Below are 17,544 nucleotides of genomic sequence, written 5' to 3'. Positions count from 1 at the left end.
TTCACTGTTTGAGTTGGCACAAAGACTTCTTGTGCTGGAAATTATTTCATAGAGTTCTGAATTATCATTTCTTTGTGCAACTTGTTCTCTCACAGGTGTAGACAATGTATTTGCATGTAGAAATTTTTCAACAGATTCATTCTCTAAAACACAGAGATACTGTACTGTTTTATTCTGCCCCGTTTTCTGGGAGTTGAAAGCCTTCTTTTTAGTGTCAGATAACATCTTTGCTAATGCCCCTTGTTAAGGATTTGCCTGAACTAAATCTGATTTTATTCTTAATTCGTTTTTAATCAAGTTTTTTAGAAGAGTTTTTTAGTTTTCTTTCTGGTGGCTTGATTTGTTTTTGGATTTAATGTCTCACAGTCAGAAAAATGTGGCCTATATAATTGCTTTAAACATTGCAGTTTCCTGGATTCTTTTTTTTTTTTTGTAAATGTTTGGTAAATATTTGAAAGAACATTTAGTCCATGTGAGATATATAATTTTATTACATGGAGGTTTCACTAAGCTGATTCTAATACTATGTCTGTTTTGCATTTCACACTCAGAGTTCTGTTCAAGTTTACCAGAAATGCAGGAGAATTCTGATGTCACTTTTATCTTTGTAGGTACTATTTTGTTTTTAACCCTCCCACCATGAGTCTATTTTATTTGTTGCTTCTCTATTTGCTGTGTCATTTCTTCTTTTTTTAAATTTTATTGTTATGTTAATCACCATACATTACATCATTAGTTTTTGATGTAGTGTTCCATGATTCATTGTTTGTGCATAACACCCAGTGCTCCATGCAGAATGTGCCCTCTTTAATACCCATCACCAGGCTAACCCATCCCCCCAGCCCCCTCCCCTCTAGAACCCTCAGTTTGTTTTTCAGAGCCATTGTCTCTAATGGTTCGTCTCCCCCTCCGACTTACTCCCCTTCATTCTTCCCCTCCTGCTATCTTCTTCTTTTTTCTTTCTTAACATATATTGCATTGTTTCAGAGGTACAGATCTGTGATTCAACAGTCTTGCACAATTCACAGCGCTCACCGTAGCACATACCCTCCCCAATGTCTATCACCCAGCCACCCCCTCTCTCCCACCCCCCACCACTCCAGCAACCCTCAGTTTGTTTCCTGAGATTAAGAATTCCTCATATCAGTGAGGTCATGTGATACATGTCTTTCTCTGATTGACTTATTTCACTCAGCATAACACCCCCCAGTTCTATCCACGTCGTTGCAAATGGCAAGATCTCATTCCTTTTGATGACTGCATAATATTTCATTGTGTATATACCACCTCTTCTTTATCCATTCATCTGTCGATGGACATCTTCATGATTTCCACAGTTTGGCTATTGTGGACATTGCTGCTATAAACATCGGGGTGCACATACCCCTTCAGATCCCTACATTTGTATCTTTGTGGTAAATACCCAGTAGTGCAATTGCTGGATCGTATGGTAGCTCTATTTTCAACGGTTTGAGGAACCTCTGTACTGTTTTCCAGAGTGGCTGCACCAGCTTGCATTCCCACCCACAGTGTAGGAGAGTTCCCCTTTCTCCACATCCCCGCCAACATCTGTCGTTTCCTGACTTGTTCATTCTAGCCATTCTGACTGGTGTGAGGTGGTATCTCATGGAGGTTTTGATTTGGATTTCCCTGATGCCGAGCGATGTTGAGCACTTTTTCATGTGTCTGTTGGCCATTTGGATGTCTTCCTTGGAAAAATGTCTGTTCATGTCTTCTACCCATTTCTTGATTGGATTATTTGTTCTTTGGGTGTTGAGTTTGATAAGTTCTTTATAGATTTTGGATACTAGCCCTTTATCTGATATGTCATTTGCAAATATTTTCTCCCATTCTGTCGGTTGTCTTTTGGTTTTGTGGACTGTTTCTTTTGCTGTGCAAAAGCTTTTTATCTTGATGAAATCCCAAGAGTTCATTTTTGCCCTTGCTTCCCTTGCCTTTGGCGATGTTTCTAGGAAGAAGTTGCTGCCTGTGTTCTCCTTTAGGATTTTGATGGACTCCTGTCTCACATTTAGGTCTTTCAACCATTTGGAGTCTATTTTTGTGTGTGGTATAAGGAAATGGTCTAGTTTCATTCTTCTGCATGTGGCTGTCCAATTTTCCCAACACCATTTGTTGAAGAGACTGTCTTTTTTCCATTGGACATTCTTTCCTGCTTTGTCAAAGATGAGTTGACCATAGAGTTGAGGGTCCATTTCTGGGCTCTCTATTCTGTTCCATTGATCGATGTGTCTGTTTTTGTGCCAGTACCATACTGTCTTGATGATGACAGCTTTGTAATAGAGCTGGAAGTCCGGAATTGTGATGCCGCCAGCTTTGCTTTTCTTTTTCAATATTTCAATATTCCTCTGGCTATTCGGGGTCTCTTCTGGTTCCATACAAATTTTAGGATGATTTGTTCCATTTCTTTGAAAAAAGTGGATGGTATTTTGATGGGGATTGCATTGAATGTGTAGATTGCTCTAGGTAGCATTGACGTCTCCAATCCATGAGCATGGAACGTTTTTCCATTTCTCTGTGTCTTCTTCAATTTCTTTCATGAGTATTTTATAGTTTTCTGAGTACAGATCCTTTGCCTCTTTGGTTAAATTTATTCCTAGGTATCTTATGGTTTGGGGCGCAATTGTAAATGGGATCGACTCCTTGATTTGTCTCTCTTCTGTCTTGTTGTTGGTGTATAGGAATGCCACTGATTTCTGTGTATTGATTTTATATCCTGCCACTTTACTGAATTCCTGTATGAGTTCTAGCAGTTTTGGGGTGGAGTCTTTTGGGTTTTCCACATACAGTATCATATCATCTGCAAAGAGTGAGAGTTTGACTTCCTCTTTGCTGATTTGGATGCCTTTGATTTCTTTTTGTTGTCTGATTGCTGTGGCTAGGACTTCTAATACTATGTTGAATAGCAGTGGTGACAGTGGACATCCCTGCCGTGTTCCTGACCTTAGGGGAAAAGCTCTCAGCTTCTCCCCATTGAGAATGATATTCGCTGTAGGTTTTTCATAGATGGCTTTTATGATATTGAGGTCTGTACCCTCTATCCCTACACTCTGAAGAGTTTTGATCAAGAAAGGATGCTGTACTTTGTCAAATGCTTTTTCTGCATCTATTGAGAGGATCATATGATTCTTGTTCTTTCTTTTGTTAAAGTATTGTATCACGTTGATTGATTTGCGGATGTTGAACCAACCTTACGGCCCAGGGATAAATCCCACTTGGTCGTGGTGAATAATCCTTTTAATGTACTGTTGGATCCTATTGGCTAGTATTTTGGTGAGAATTTTTGCATCCATGTTCATCAAGGATATTGGTCTGTAATTCTCCTTTTTGATGGGGTCTTTGGTTTTGGGATCAAGGTAATGGTGGCCTCATAAAATGAGTTTGGAAGTTTTCCTTCCATTTCTATTTTTTGGAACAGTTTCAGGAGAATAGGTATTAATTCTTCTTGAAATGTTTGGTAGAATTCCCCTGGGAAGCCATCTGGCCCTGGGCTTTGGTTTGTTGGGAGATTTTTGATGACTGCTTCAATTTCCTTAGTGGTTATAGGTCTGTTCAGGTTTTCTATTTCTTCCTGGTTCAATTTTGGTAGTTGATACATCTCTAGGAATGCACCCATTTCTTCCAGGTTATCTAACTTGCTCATAATATGTTCTTATAATTGTTTGTATTTCTTTGGTGTTGGTTGTGATCTCTCCTCTTTCATTCATGATTTTGTTGATTTGGGTCATTTCTCTTTTCTTTTTGATGTCTGGCCAGGGGTTTATCAATCTTGTTAATTCTTTCATGTGTCATTTCTTCTTGTATTTTTAATTATTGCTTCTCCTAGATCTAGATTTCACATTTGTTGTGTCAGCTCTTCATCTTTCTTCTGAATTCTAGAATAATTTTTTATTGACTCAGGTTTCTTAAGTTTCACTACCTGTATTTGCAGTTTAGGATTTTGGAAAAACCAGTTTTCATTTGACGGAAACCATTTTGATCTGATTGATCCTTTCTGAGAGATATCACTGTACATTTTGTTTGGAATTAAAATTAGAAATTAAAGTTTTCTGCTCTGATTCTGTAGGATGAGGTCCTTCTTTTAGAATGCTAAATCTTTCCTTGCATTTCCTGATTTTTAAGGAATCTTTAAAAAGATTATGTGGATCCCAATGCTCAGATCTTTTAATCCTTAATGAAAAAGAAAGCTCAAGCTTTGTACTTTTTTCTATGGATTTTCCTCGATGAGAAAATGCTTGCTGACAGAGCATAGGAAAGACAGGGAAGTGCATGTTCTGCTAAGCCTTTGTTTTTAGCCAAGCACCTGTGGGTACTGCTTTAGGTATTTCCTGGGGAGTTGAAAATTGTTCCTTGGAATCCTCAGCTAGGCCAAGCAAATTTTTCCTCCGTGTTCATTGTGGTAGCTGGAAGTTACTTGGTGCATCACGCCTCTTATCTCAGTGGCCAAACTACTCCCTTAAAGCCCTTGCTTATTTAATGAAACCCATGGTGCAAGTAAGACAAAGACAAAAGCCACAGTCTCAGTGCTTCCTGTCCAGCACACTTATCCTTGCATAGAGCTTGGGGGTCATCACGGGCTCTCTTGGGGAGTCCCATAGACGTGCTCTGCAGGTTTTCCTTGATGACCTTCATTGGTGACTGGAACTGTGGACTGGCTGATCCTGGTTGCTACTGCCTTCAGTACGTCCCCATCTGTACCTTGTCATTTCTGACCCCCAGAACATCATTTCCTGTTCTCCAACCATTAAAGATGTTTTCATTAGTTATTTTAGAATTTGGGAAGAGAAACTCAAATCCAAAGCTTAAAATAGGAGTTCCCTTGCCACATGTGACCGTTTGATTCCTTGCCAAATTGTATAGGGAATGCAAGCAACTTCAATTATGCTTAACCCAAAGATATTTTTATGAATTAAACCTAACCTACCCATGGCAGACTATTCTTAGTGATTTAAATCAAAATTGGATGGGATTTTTAAAAGGCTATAAATGTTAGTGGTTCTTGACCACTGCAACAGTACTCCCTGAAAACCGCCTGGGTCCCCAAGAGAATAAAGGCACAAATAAGTCAAAACCAAGGAAAGTAATATATCGAGCACTGTGTTCCCAAACCACAATGCAAAACTTGAGGAAGCCAGGCTGTGTGAAAAGCACCTGATTTTCCCTGCACTTTGTATTTTTTTTAAGATTTTTTATTTATTTGACAGAGAGAGAGCGAGAGCAGGAACACAAGTAGGGGGAGTGGGAGGAGAAGCCGGCTTCCCGCCAAGCAGGAAGCCTGATGCGGGACTCGATCCCAGGACCCTGGGATTATGACCTGAGCCAAAGGCAGACGCCTAACGACTGATCCACCCAGGTGCCCTGCACTCCGTATTTCTTAACCACCAGAATGTCAAGAAAGGGCGGTCAGAAGCATACCCATCAAATTCCAAGAGCCAGGAAAAGTGAGGTGGTTTGCCTGATACGAGAACCTGGAAGTGGTGAACCATAATATCACCCACATAATCTGTATCCCATTAAAACCTTTGAAACTCCTATCACAAAACATGGCCAGAGCTCCATCATAGCAAAAGGCCAACAGACCAAAGTTAAGCAGGAAGTCTTTGGAGGAATGCGGGTGGGAGACAAACACCCTGCACCCAACAGTGCCCCAGACTTCTGTGTGGAAAACTGAGCTACTCAATACCTAGAGAGAAATTATGATAAAGATTGTGGGATTATAGGGAGATCATATAGTTCTCACAGATGCCTCTCTTAATTACAAAAAAATGAGTACCATAATGACTCAGTATTGTGTTAACAGATTTGAAGTCATTTTCTATTTCAAAATCCATTATTGAAAAGGGACAACCTAGGGGCGCCTGGGTGACTCAGTCGTTAAGCGTCTGCCTTCAGCTCAGGTCATGATCCCAGAGTGCTGGGATCGAGCCCCGCATCGGGCTCCCTGCTCAGCGGGAAGCCTGCTTCTCCCTCTCCCACTCCCCCTGCTTGTGTTCCCTCTCTCGCTGTGTCTCTGTCAAATAAATAAAATCTTAGGAAAAAAAAAAAAGGGACAACCTAGGATGTGGAAAATAAGGGAGTAGGAGAATAAGAAAAATAGTCTACCAACCATTGTTAAAATTGTCTTGCATTTTTTTGTCCATGCATTACTTTACTTACTTTAAGATGCGGTGGGGAGGCAACCAAATAGTAATGAGGGAAAGTTTATGATTTCAGATATGGAGAGAAAACACTTGTGTAGTTTCAGGACGTAAGGGACAACAATTTCAAGTATTCTACTCAGACCCTAATTGAGAACTGCTTGTTAAAAAAAAAAAAAACTTGGAAAATTTAACACAGGATATTTGATATTTGGCAAGGTGCAATAGGAGTATATGGTACTTATGTTTAAAAAAAAAAAAGTTGATAACTTCCAACCTACTGGAATTTAGACACAGGGCCAAGGTCAATGATACATGTCTTCACTGAGCTGCTCTAATGTTTAGCAAATAAATGCCATTAACAAAAAAAAAAATTAAAAAAAAGTTGATTGATAGATGGAATTGCTACGATGTCTAGGATTTGTTCTTTTCAAAATAATCACGGGGGTGGGGGAAATGAGAATACAGATGAAATGCATCTGCTTACATAAGGGTCCTTTTGGAAGCTGGGTAATGAGCAAAGGAAGGATCATTCTACAATTCTGTATTTGGGTGTGTATATGAATTTTAATAATTTTTAAAAAGTAATAAAAATGTTTTGTCTCCTTTTTTTTAAAATTTTTTTGTTATGTTAATCACCATATATTACATCATTAGTTTTTGATGCAGTGTTCCATGATTCATTGTTTGTTCATAACACCCAGTGCTCCATGCAGAACGTGCCCTCCTCAATACCCATCACCAGGCTAACCCATCCCCCTACCCCCCTCCCCTCTAGAACCCTCAGTTTGTTTTTCAGAGTCCATCATCTCTCCTGGTTCGTCTCCCACTCTGACATACTCCCCTTTTCTTCCTCTCCTGTTATCTTCTTCTTTTTCTTTTTTCTTAAAATGTGTTGCATTATTTGTTTCAGAGGTACAGATCTGTGATTCAACAGTCTTGCACAATTCACAGCGCTCACCGTAGCACATACCCTCCCCAATGTTTTGACTTCAAATATGCTTACTCGCTGAAAAGGCTACCTCCTAGAATTCATCTGTGCTGATCCCTATGCAAATGTTGGAACATGGACTATAGCCTCTAGCAAGTGGGTCAAGGCCTCTGACAATTTGCCTTGGACAAACGACAGGTGACCCCTGAACAACATGGGGGTTCGGGGGCACTGGCCCCCTGCACCGTGGTAAATCCGCATGTAACTTCTGGGCCCCCCAAAACGTAATAAATAGTCTAATGTGGACTGGAAACCTTATAGATACCATAGTCCTTCACCGCATATGTTGTATGTTCTATGTATCAATAGACTATATTGCTACAATAAAGCACACTGAGGAAAGGAAGTATGGAGAAAATCACAAGGAAGACGAAACACATTTGTAGTCCTGTACTGTATTTATCACAGTCCACACGTAAGTGGACCTATGCAGTTCAAACCCGTATTGTTCAAGGGTCAACTTGGAGCTAGCTACAAATGACAAAAAAATTGAGAAAATTACTCATTATTTAAGTTCCTAACATATTCCACCGTTTTCATAAAATTTGCTTATATATCCTTCTACCCAATTTTTAAAGTTAGTGTACACTTAATGCCCAAATCTAACATTCACGACGTGTTCTGATAGAGGAACAGAAATATGGAGGATTATGTTTTTGAGACCGCGTATTTCAGTCTAGAAAATTATGTGTTGGACTAGTTTGATACTATAAATCATTTCTAACTACACAGAAAAGATGCAGAATGTAGTGTTTGCTTTTAGTTTATTAATTTATTTTGCAGGAATCTTTGAATTTCCGAATATGTACTGTTTGGAAGTACGATGCATGCATAGCCTTTTAAGATGCTTTTGTACAATTTCACCTCAAAATGATTCACAGCATACACAGAAATCTAAAAGAAACATGGTATTTACAAGATTTAATAAGTTCTTGCTGTTTTAATGAAGAAACATCAATTCTTTTACAGTAGGGAAACATGGACATTGGGTGTCATTATAAATAAGAATTCAGAATTGTTCAGTCTCAAAGCAACTTTTCATGGCTTTAGAAACTAAGACTGTCATCATCCTATTAATCTCTGAATGCCCAAGCCATGCAAAATCTACTTGTATTAAATATTTGGGGATGCAAATAATAAAAAAAATGCAGGTCTAGTGAATGTGAAAACGTCATCAGAATTAACTTTTACAATAAGAAAATACTGTTAATTCTTTCAAAGAGATACAGTAGTGGTGCAACAGACAGTGCCCAATTTATTCTGATTTTTTATAGTTAATATTTCAGTGGTCATTTTTCTTGCTCGACCAATATACAGACACACACTGTAACATGGATTCATTCAAAGTCTGAACAGTGGTTACAACAGTAAAATAGATCAAATTTAACTATGAAGGGACATCTTCACATTCCAGGATACATCACCGATATTTTCAAAGGACAAATTTTCTATGCCTTATATCCTTGTTTTTTGTTTATACTGTCAAAGACATTATTACAGTCACCTTTTAAAATACTATATAAAACGGAGTTGCCACAGAAAGCTGGATATGAACCCTCAATAACCGGGACAAAACAATGACAAAATTTACGGAAACGGTATTTTTTTTTAATAATTAAAAAGTACTAAAATCGAGACCAGCTCCTTAAAAATTAAACTGCTCATCACACTTCCCATTTCGTTCAGGGAAATAAACAAATTAGCAACACTTTCCCCACAATCCTTTATCTTCTCTAAAACTACCTTTTCTACAATGCAGTTCTTTTATTTCTTTAAAACCTCCTGCCTCTTTGCTCTCGCATACAAGGTCATTATCAATTCCAAACATTTGACAATGCGTAGCAAGTTTCTGGCTCCTCTATTCCCACTTTAAATTCTGCAGACCTACTCCAAAAGTTAAGGGGCAATGTACTTTTAACAAAACAGCAAATGTGCTTTCTAAAAACCCAGTTTACAAAGCCATGAAATAGTGTAACATGTATCGTCAGGCCTATGTGTTACCAGGTACATCAAACTAGTCATGTTTTCAGAAACAATACTTTTTACTAGAAACACAAAGTGCACCCACGGAACCAGAGAGCCGAAGTAGGGCGGCAGATGGGCACTGCGCGCCTTCTCTCCTCCCACTCCGATGCCGACTGTGCCTGCACATCCATCTGACCAGGAGACCTTTTGCAAAGGCACCTTGAAAGTGGACTGAATTCTTGCTTAAAGCGGTCACGGGCAAGTATATACAGGGGACACAGGTAAACCTCCCAAATGTGTCAGTGTCAGACAGTTTTGCTTACTTGAAAAACTGAATACAGCCTATGCTGGCCTATGAAACTTGGGCACAACCAGAACTGAACACAGATGAAACATCTTTAAAATCCAGCTCTGATGTCTCCTACCCCACCCTCTAACCTATCAGAGAGACTGGTTGCTTCTTTTGCCTGGCAGGTGAAAACGATGATTTACTAGATAGATCACCAAAGGACTGGAACCATGCATCTAGGGTATGAGAACAGCTTACTAACCTGGATGTGTGTTCATGCAATAGTTGTAGTCATCTACAGGGTTTTAATATAGCATCCGACTGTTTGCATACATGCTACTTTCATTCTCAACCGACAAGTGCCAAGTTAACTGCTGCCCCTTCAGCAGATCTAAGAATACTGGTAAACCTTTAGCTAGAACACCAAGCAGGATATATGTTTTTCCCCTAATTTGTTACTTAATACCAAGTGGGGTTGATCATCCCTAAAGAGATACGAAACCATACAAAGGCGAAGGCCTTGGCATATTATAGAATAGTAGGACTGAGAGACGGCTACTGGAGACGGACAGATCCCAGTGTCACAGAAACCTTAAAAGAATGCCGTTTTCAGGTCAATGCTTTTAAGCCCATCTGTTTTCTCACCATTATTTTCACAGTTTGGCCACAGTTTTATGAGAGATGTTTTATCAGTGTCATCACATAGCCACGCATACTTTTGTGAGACGAGTGGATAATTAGGGGGGGGGCATTTTCCACATAGGAAAAAAACGTCTTCAAAGCTGTACGCCGAGTGTGAAATTAGATGATTTTGATGGAAAATGATGATGGGTTATTAAGCCTTTGGTTTCATTATACTATTAAGTGCAGCTTGTTTTTCCAGGTCTGCCAGATATCACTTCTAAAGTAGAATACAATGAGAGCTTGAAGAGCGTGTGTGTGTGTGTGTGTGTGTGTGTGTGTGTGTGTGTGTGTGTGTGTGTGTGTGTAGTGGGGCACACGGTATGGGAGAGGAGGGAGAGAGGGAGAGAGAGAGAGAGAGAGAGAGAGAGTGTGTGAGTGTGTGTGTGTGTGTGTGTGTGTGTGTGTGTAGTGGGGCACACGGTATGGGAGAGTAGAGAGTCCTCAAATTAAAACCTCTGGTAAAATCCTTTAGGATCAGAAGCCCTACTGACTTTATTGCTATTTATATTCACCCAAATAACAGGAAGATTCCAAAATCCAATTCTGAGCTAGGAAGGAAATTCAACAGTGATAGAGACCTTCATTAAATGTCCTATTCATAATTTTCCAGTGGTACACCCTAGTGAGTCACATGATTTTATATCTCTTCAGTTATTCATGCCCTAAAGTTGGGGTTTCATAAACAAGGAGTGCTTTAGTATCACCTGAACTAGTTGAACAAACTCAGTATTACCTCTGAATACCATATGTTAAATTGAAACAGTTCTTAGTTTTAAAGTCCTTGGTATTCACCTTTCTCTTAATCCTGTTTCTTGACTAGCCTTCTCTTCCTCCCAAGTAATGCAGTGTACAACTTTATGATCTTGACCAACTGTGATTTCCCTCACACTGGTTTATTAACATGTGCAAATCAATCTGTATTGAACAGCTAATTTTTTTTTTCAGCTAAGTAAGGATTCTGGCACAAAACACTGTGCTGTAAACATCGTGAATTTGTTACAAAACTGGAAGGAGGAAAAAAAAAAGGCCCTATGGACTGCAAACATTTCTTACAGAACCACAGCTGAGCTCAAGATTACCAAATGCATTTTGGAATGGATTTACATTTGGCGTACATTCACTGTGCTATTGGCAAAGCAAAGTTTTATGAGAAGGTCATTCATAAAATCGTACTTGGTAAGGACTTGTTACTTTTAAAGCCAATGGCCTAATAAAAGCATGCAGTAACTTAAAAATTATATCTACTATGTGGCATCATTAGGTCTTAGTTACCAGTGTTGATTTAGCTCGATGAATTATTGTACAAGTAAAAGAGATCTTATCACCTCTGATTGTACTTTTGAAGGAAGGGCAAGATATGCCTCATTCCTGACTGCTACAAAGCACATTTTAAGCCACTGTGTTTGTGTTTGAAATTACCTCTGAAAACAGCAATTACAAATACCCTTATTATTTTGCTTCCCCCTCCCCCACAAAAAAAGTCATGTTCTGGGTGCTTTTTCCTGTCCTTCTCAGTAGGCAACAATGGGAAGAAGCCTGGGGAACCTTGGTTTTCTAGAGAGCTGTGACCAGGGCAGTCTGCCCCGGGAAGTCACAGTCAGTCTGCATGAACTGTAGGTAACATGTCACAGCATGATTGAAAGTTCTAGTTTATAAAGTGAGGGCCGCTCAGCAGTAACTTTAACAACTGGGAGTCCACAGAAGGGTTCTTGACTTCTCTGTGGACATTCTTTCAGGAGTGAATCCTTTCCCAGTTTCAAGTATCCCTTTCTATCTCACTCTGCAATGAGTCAAGAAAGGAAAAAAACAAAAACACAAAATAAAGAGAACACCCCATTTTTCTTGAGTGAGCACAAGCCCTAGAGGGGCACTGCTCCTCCCCCGGTGGAATCAGAAATGAAAAGGCCGGGCAGATGCACAGACTCCCAAGGTTCCTTTTCTTCTAGTGGGTGCTCCCAGTTTCTCTCTCAAGTCGACGTGGACTCTTGGGAGTTCAAGTGTACCGTGGCATCTCGCACTGCTCACAGCGGTTCAGTGCGGGGTGGTTCAGGAAGGTGCAGCTATCACAATTCCATGGGGCCCCCTCATAGTCTTCATCGCGGGGTTGTGTCCGGGGACTCTGTTTGGAGCCAGTTAGATGCTCTGAGGGAAGTTAGGATCAAGAGAGAAAAGAGATTGAATTTTTCCAAATATAATCCAAACTGAAAAAAATTACAAAAAAAAAAAAGTTTCCTACTTGACCTAAGGTGAAAGCCAGTGAATGTCCATACTACTAGAACAGGAAGTTTATGATACAAATTGTACTTGGTTTGAAAAGATAAATTGAAGTCCAGGATAGACTACCTTCCTCATTCATTATCCATAGATAGTGGTTATACTGTATTCTAGCCGAATGAACAGAAGGAGAAATATCAGGCAGCATGCGAAATTCTCCCCCCAACTTCAGCCCCCCAGGACACGCCCCTCGTAGTAGTGGCTGTACTGTATTCAATATCCGCTGGGATGTCTGTCTCTTTCTGGGAGACCTGCAGCTTCACAGTGTGTATGTGTTAATTATAATGGTTGACAATGACTGCGATGGTTCCTAACCAAGTTGCTCCCAGAATAGTTAAAAGAGAGAGACTATAGTTTTTCATAAAAGCTAAATTCATTCAATGTGAAAGATTGTTTTTTCTATTTTTTCCTTTTTGACATCATAAGGTCCTTCAGATAGTTTTTAAAAATGTCTATATCTGGCAATGTAAAATGCTCGCAACCTTAGGTGGGTCCTCAGGATTTTTTCTTTTTAAAGATTTTATTTATTAGAGAAAGAGAGCACGAGCCGGGAAGGGGTGGGTGGGGGAGGAGGCACAGAGGGAGACGGATGAGCAGGGAGCCTGAGCCCCACAAGATCCCAGGACCGTGGGATCATGACCTGAACGAAAGGTTAACTGGCTGAGCCACCCAGTGGCCCCAGGCCTCAGGATTTTCTTTAAAAATACTTGAAACTAAAAAAAAAAAAAAATACTTGAAACTTAGGGTGCCTAGGTGGCTCAGTCAGTTAAGTGTCTGCCTTCGGGTCAGGTCATGAACCCAGGGTCCTGGGATCGAGCCCCACGTCGGGCTCCCTGCTCAGCAGGGAGGTCTGCTTCTCCCTCTGCCTCTCCCTCTGTCCCTGCTCATGTACTCTGTCAAATAAATAAATAAAATCTTAAAAAAAAAAAATACTTGAAACTTAGATTCCTCCTAGATCCTCATCTTTCTGGCCTTGAGCTCAAAACAAGGCTCTTTGCTTCGGGAGTTAATTTGTAAATCCTGCTTTTTAGGAACAGTCCCTACTGAAAGTGGCAGCAGTGAGTAGGAGGCTAAAGATATCTGGGTGGAATTCCCCCTGGAATCTGGAGCATGGCCAGGAGGCTGGGAAAAATCTACCTGTAAAACACTGGAAATCATCACTGTGGACTGCAAATGAGATTAAGATCTAAGGTAGGCAGCCTACCTAAACCGGTCACAGAAGAAACTAAGATGGAAGGCTTTAATCAGTTACCATTTGGGGTTAAGTCTATCTTCCAATGGAAATTAATGAGCTCACTTGCGGTTAGCAATTCGTATTTCATGACAAATGGCTGGTGTGAAAAGAGAACTAAGTTTTAGACCTCGAACCTTACAACAGGCAATAATAAGGCTCAGGCTGAAACAGGAGGGAGATGTTAGCTTTACCACAGAATAGACAACCACTGGGTTCATCAACCTATTCGTAGAACTATAAAAAGAAGAATGGGTTTGTTTCTCTGGCCTCAACTGATGATTTGAGTGGCCATTATCACCCACCTTGTATCTTTTGGCTCATGACTCCAAAACACAGAGACTTGATAGTTTTCTTTTTTGTACAATATGGAAGAATAAAAAGCACATTTAACTGTTACAGCCTTCTGTTAGAGGAAAAATGTTCTCCACGCCACTTCCAGAAAAGGTCCTCTCTCATACAATACTCTTTGGTTTTCAGGGCATTTTGTTCTCCTAAAAGGTAAACACTTAAACCATATTGTTGTTGGTTTTTAATAAACAGGCTCTGAAAACTCACTTTTATACTTTTCTAGAGCAGGCAACTTTTTACTTCATGAAGTGTAACTCCAAACCTAGCCTTAAATTTTATTTTCTAAACTCCATAAATACCTGCACAACCTATTTTAACGTAACTAATACAGGATACTTGGGGCTCCTCTTCATTGTCTAATACTGTACACAAAGTAAAAACAATTTCCCCTATATCCTTCGGAGTTCTTGCCTGAGACCTGCCCTATAATAAAAGACAGACTAACAAGAGAAGAAACCAAGTTCATTAACATGTGTACCTCACACACACAGGGCAGAGACCTAGGAAAACTAACTCCCCAAAGGGGGCCAAGCTGCCACTTAACATACCATCTACAGCTAAAGACAAAAGAAAGATGCTGGGGGCAGGGCAGGGGAAGCCAGTTATGGAAGATCTACCTAGATTTAAGTCAGTTCCCTTCTCCACTGATCCAATTCTCTTTTGATTTAGTCACAAGGCTCTCTGGGAGGGGCAGGGAAACACTTCTAGGTGGAGACTACTTTTATCAATGTAGATGTTCCTTACTCAAGGGTAACTTGTACTCCGTTGTCAGGGCCGCTCCAGCCTTCGCAGTCCCTCAGAGTAACCCTTCCTTGTGCCAAAGAGGCGTGTGTGGTGGGGGCACGTTTTCTCCTTCAGGGCCGGGATGATTTAACTTGGAATCAAGTCACTCTGAAGTAACTTATCAAAAAAGTTTTCAAGGCACCTAATTTACAATTATTGTTGGTAAGACACTGCTCATTTCATCACAGGGAAGTACTGTTTAAATAGAAGCCTCTAAGGGCGCCTGGGTGGCTCAGTCGTTGGGCGTCTGCCTTCGGCTCAGGTCATGATCCCGGGGTCTTGGGATCGAGCCCCGCATCGGGCTCCCTACTCAGCGGGAAGCCTGCTTCTCCCTCTCCCACTCCCCCTGCTTGTGTTCCTGCTCTCAAATAAATAGAAGCCTCTAAAACCCAAAAGACATTTTAGATGTCCCTTTTCATTTGATTGACAGTTGTAAAATCTTGTCTTTTTATGGACTGTTTAAATAACAAAATATTTCAAGCCTCATAGGAAAAAAAACCTTAAAATATGCATATTTATACACAAAGGAAAAGTGAAGTCAATATGTTTTTCCTTTAAGACTATTTTTAGGGGCGCCTGGCTGACTCAGTCAGAAGAGCATGCCACTCTTGATCTTGGGGTCATGAGTTAAAGCCCCACGTTGGGTGTAGAGATTCCTAAAAAAAAAAAAAAAAAAAAGACTTAAAAGACTATTTTTAAATGGGTTAATAGGCCAGATTTCCATAAAAATAATCATCAAAAACATCACAAATCAACAGTTTCACCAATATTGTTTATATTACACAGTCATACTTACATAAACTCAAATATAAACAGTATTTTTAGAACCCTTATTTCAACTGAATCCCAGGGTAAAACTCAAGAAGCATTAGAAAATTGCAGTGAGAAGTTGTAAAATCCCGAATTTCAAGTTATTTCTTTAATTACTTGGCCTTGCTTTCTAGAAGCTATTATTAGAGCAATCTGTCCAATATGGTGACTACTGGCCACTTGAAATGTGACCAGTGTGAACTGAGATGTGCTCTAAGTGTAAAATGTACATCAGATTTCAAGGATGTTGTATGAAATAAAGAATGTAAAATATCTGGCTAGTTTATATTGACTTCATATTGAAACAATAATACTTTGCAATATGCTAGGTGAAATATTTTATGTATCTGCCTTGTATTATATTTCTATTGGACAGCACAGCCTTAGAAACTCAGTTAAGAGAATAATTTTTTTTTTAAGTAATCTCTACACCCAACAAGGGGCTCAAACTCAAAAATCCCAAGATCAAGAGTCGCACACTCCACCAATTGAGCCAGCCAGTCACTTGGAGAGAGTAATTTTTTTAAAGGGCGGGGGGGGAAGGCAGCCTTTACTTGTGGTAACTCTACATGGGCTAACATGTGTCTTTGGACTTTGTGCACAAAATCCGGACACACAAGTACAAACCCTCAGCAGCTGCTGCCTGGGTGTCATGGACGTCTGCCTGTACTTTGGAGGTCACGCTAATTCTTCGGGCTTTCCTCTCAATTGTGCAAGGGTCTGACGAATCTGCATGAAAAGAAGCAAAGCCAGGAGAAAAGGGATTAAAGCCATCCATGAGAAGAGTGGACAGGCTCCCCAGGATCTCCCATGGGACATGGACGGTTGCCTGTTTACCCTTTCTATTGCTTCATGTTCCCTTTAGTTCTCCTGTGAGGGTAAGTGCCATTTTTAATACTGCTTTTACAACCTATACAGAACAGTGTTCTTAGAACTTTTTCCATCCTCTACAATTACTTGGAATCAATGCCTAATTTCACCAGTTGCCCCACTTCCCAGTGCAAACTCAGTGATGGTAATTAAATGTCAATGTAAGGGCAAACTGTGGAAGATGATACTTTAGCAACTGCCTTAGTAAGCAACAGTTATTAGAAAACCAGAGGTTGAAAGTACATGATGTGTAAGGCTAGCCAAAGAATCCATTAAAATAATATAAAACTATAATACACCATAATTAAATAAAACTATAGTACATCATAATTAAAGAGTAGGAGTAGCAGTAACTGAAAAAATCAGAACTCAATATGGGCTGCAGGTATCCCGATTTTTTGCTAGAATTTTGTTTCTATTAATTTATACATTATTAGTAAGTAGTCCTTTCTTTCTATTAAGACTTGGTATAATTTGCCCTTAAGAACAAAGAAAGATCTTGTATTTTCTGATCCGTTCTGAGCCCACAGAAGTAATCCCCTAGGACAATCCACCTTTGGAAATCACTGCTCCAGAATTCTAAGCATGGTGCCTCGGTACTTAAACACTCTGTTATCAGAGTAAACAAAAGCAGAGTAAATGGTCTCCTTAGGCTCCAAAGAGTAAGTTCTATTTCTTAAATTTGTAAAGCACTTTTATAGTGTCACATACTTACTCTCACAGACTCTTAACAACAGCCCTGTAAAATACACAAACTATTAAGTATTTGGACTGATCGCCTTTCTGGTGCACAGACTAGATCCGAACAAGGTCAGGTGGCCAAAACTACCCAGACACACGCTCCAGTAGTGGGACACCAAGGCCAATGCTCTCACTACTGTGTTACCAATGACAGCTTGGGGAGGACTTGGCTGAGTCCCCCGAGGAGCTGACATGCACACTGCACTGCTTCAATACAAAGGTCAGTCCAAAAAGGTTTCTGGGTCTCCCTCTTTTTCCTTCTGTTTCTTTTTCTTACTCTTTCCTTTTTATCACCATACTTCAGACAAACATCCTTATTCCACTTGGATTTACCATATATGTCTGTAATAACTCCAAGGCATTTATTCTAACCAATAAACCAATTCTACCAGTTATTTAT

At 39.9% G+C, this 17,544-nt stretch overlaps 1 protein-coding gene and 1 long non-coding RNA gene across 8 annotated transcripts in view; one reads left to right on the top strand and one right to left on the bottom strand.

The window, feature by feature from the left end:
- Positions 1-8,041: 8,041 nt before the first annotated feature.
- Positions 8,042-17,544, bottom strand: part of TAB3 (TGF-beta activated kinase 1 (MAP3K7) binding protein 3) — a 56,299-nt gene continuing 46,796 nt past the window's right edge. For 4 of the 7 annotated variants that reach the window (XM_088028837.1, XM_088028840.1, XM_088028838.1 and 1 more), the window contains 2 exons: positions 16,161-16,262; positions 8,042-12,226 (listed from right to left, as the gene is read on the bottom strand). In XM_088028837.1, coding sequence (XP_087884963.1) covers positions 12,078-12,226; positions 16,161-16,262 — 251 coding nt within the window. In that variant the 3' untranslated portion in view covers positions 8,042-12,077. The other 3 variants (XR_015769469.1, XM_088028842.1, XM_088028841.1) reach the window with 3 other exon arrangements.
- LOC148163125 (uncharacterized) lies at positions 10,898-16,497 on the top strand. The gene is made up of 3 exons (XR_015769470.1): positions 10,898-11,260; positions 13,390-13,549; positions 16,251-16,497. It is a non-coding gene; the product is annotated as an uncharacterized LOC148163125 (long non-coding RNA).

The sequence above is a fragment of the Eumetopias jubatus genome, unplaced genomic scaffold (assembly GCF_037043125.1).
Source record: "Eumetopias jubatus isolate StellerSeaLion01/CBP00866 unplaced genomic scaffold, mEumJub1_p1.0 scaffold_11, whole genome shotgun sequence".
Classification (NCBI taxonomy): Eukaryota; Metazoa; Chordata; class Mammalia; order Carnivora; family Otariidae; genus Eumetopias; species Eumetopias jubatus.
The sequence above is the reverse complement of the archived record's forward strand: the minus strand, read 5'-3'. Positions and strand labels throughout refer to the sequence as shown.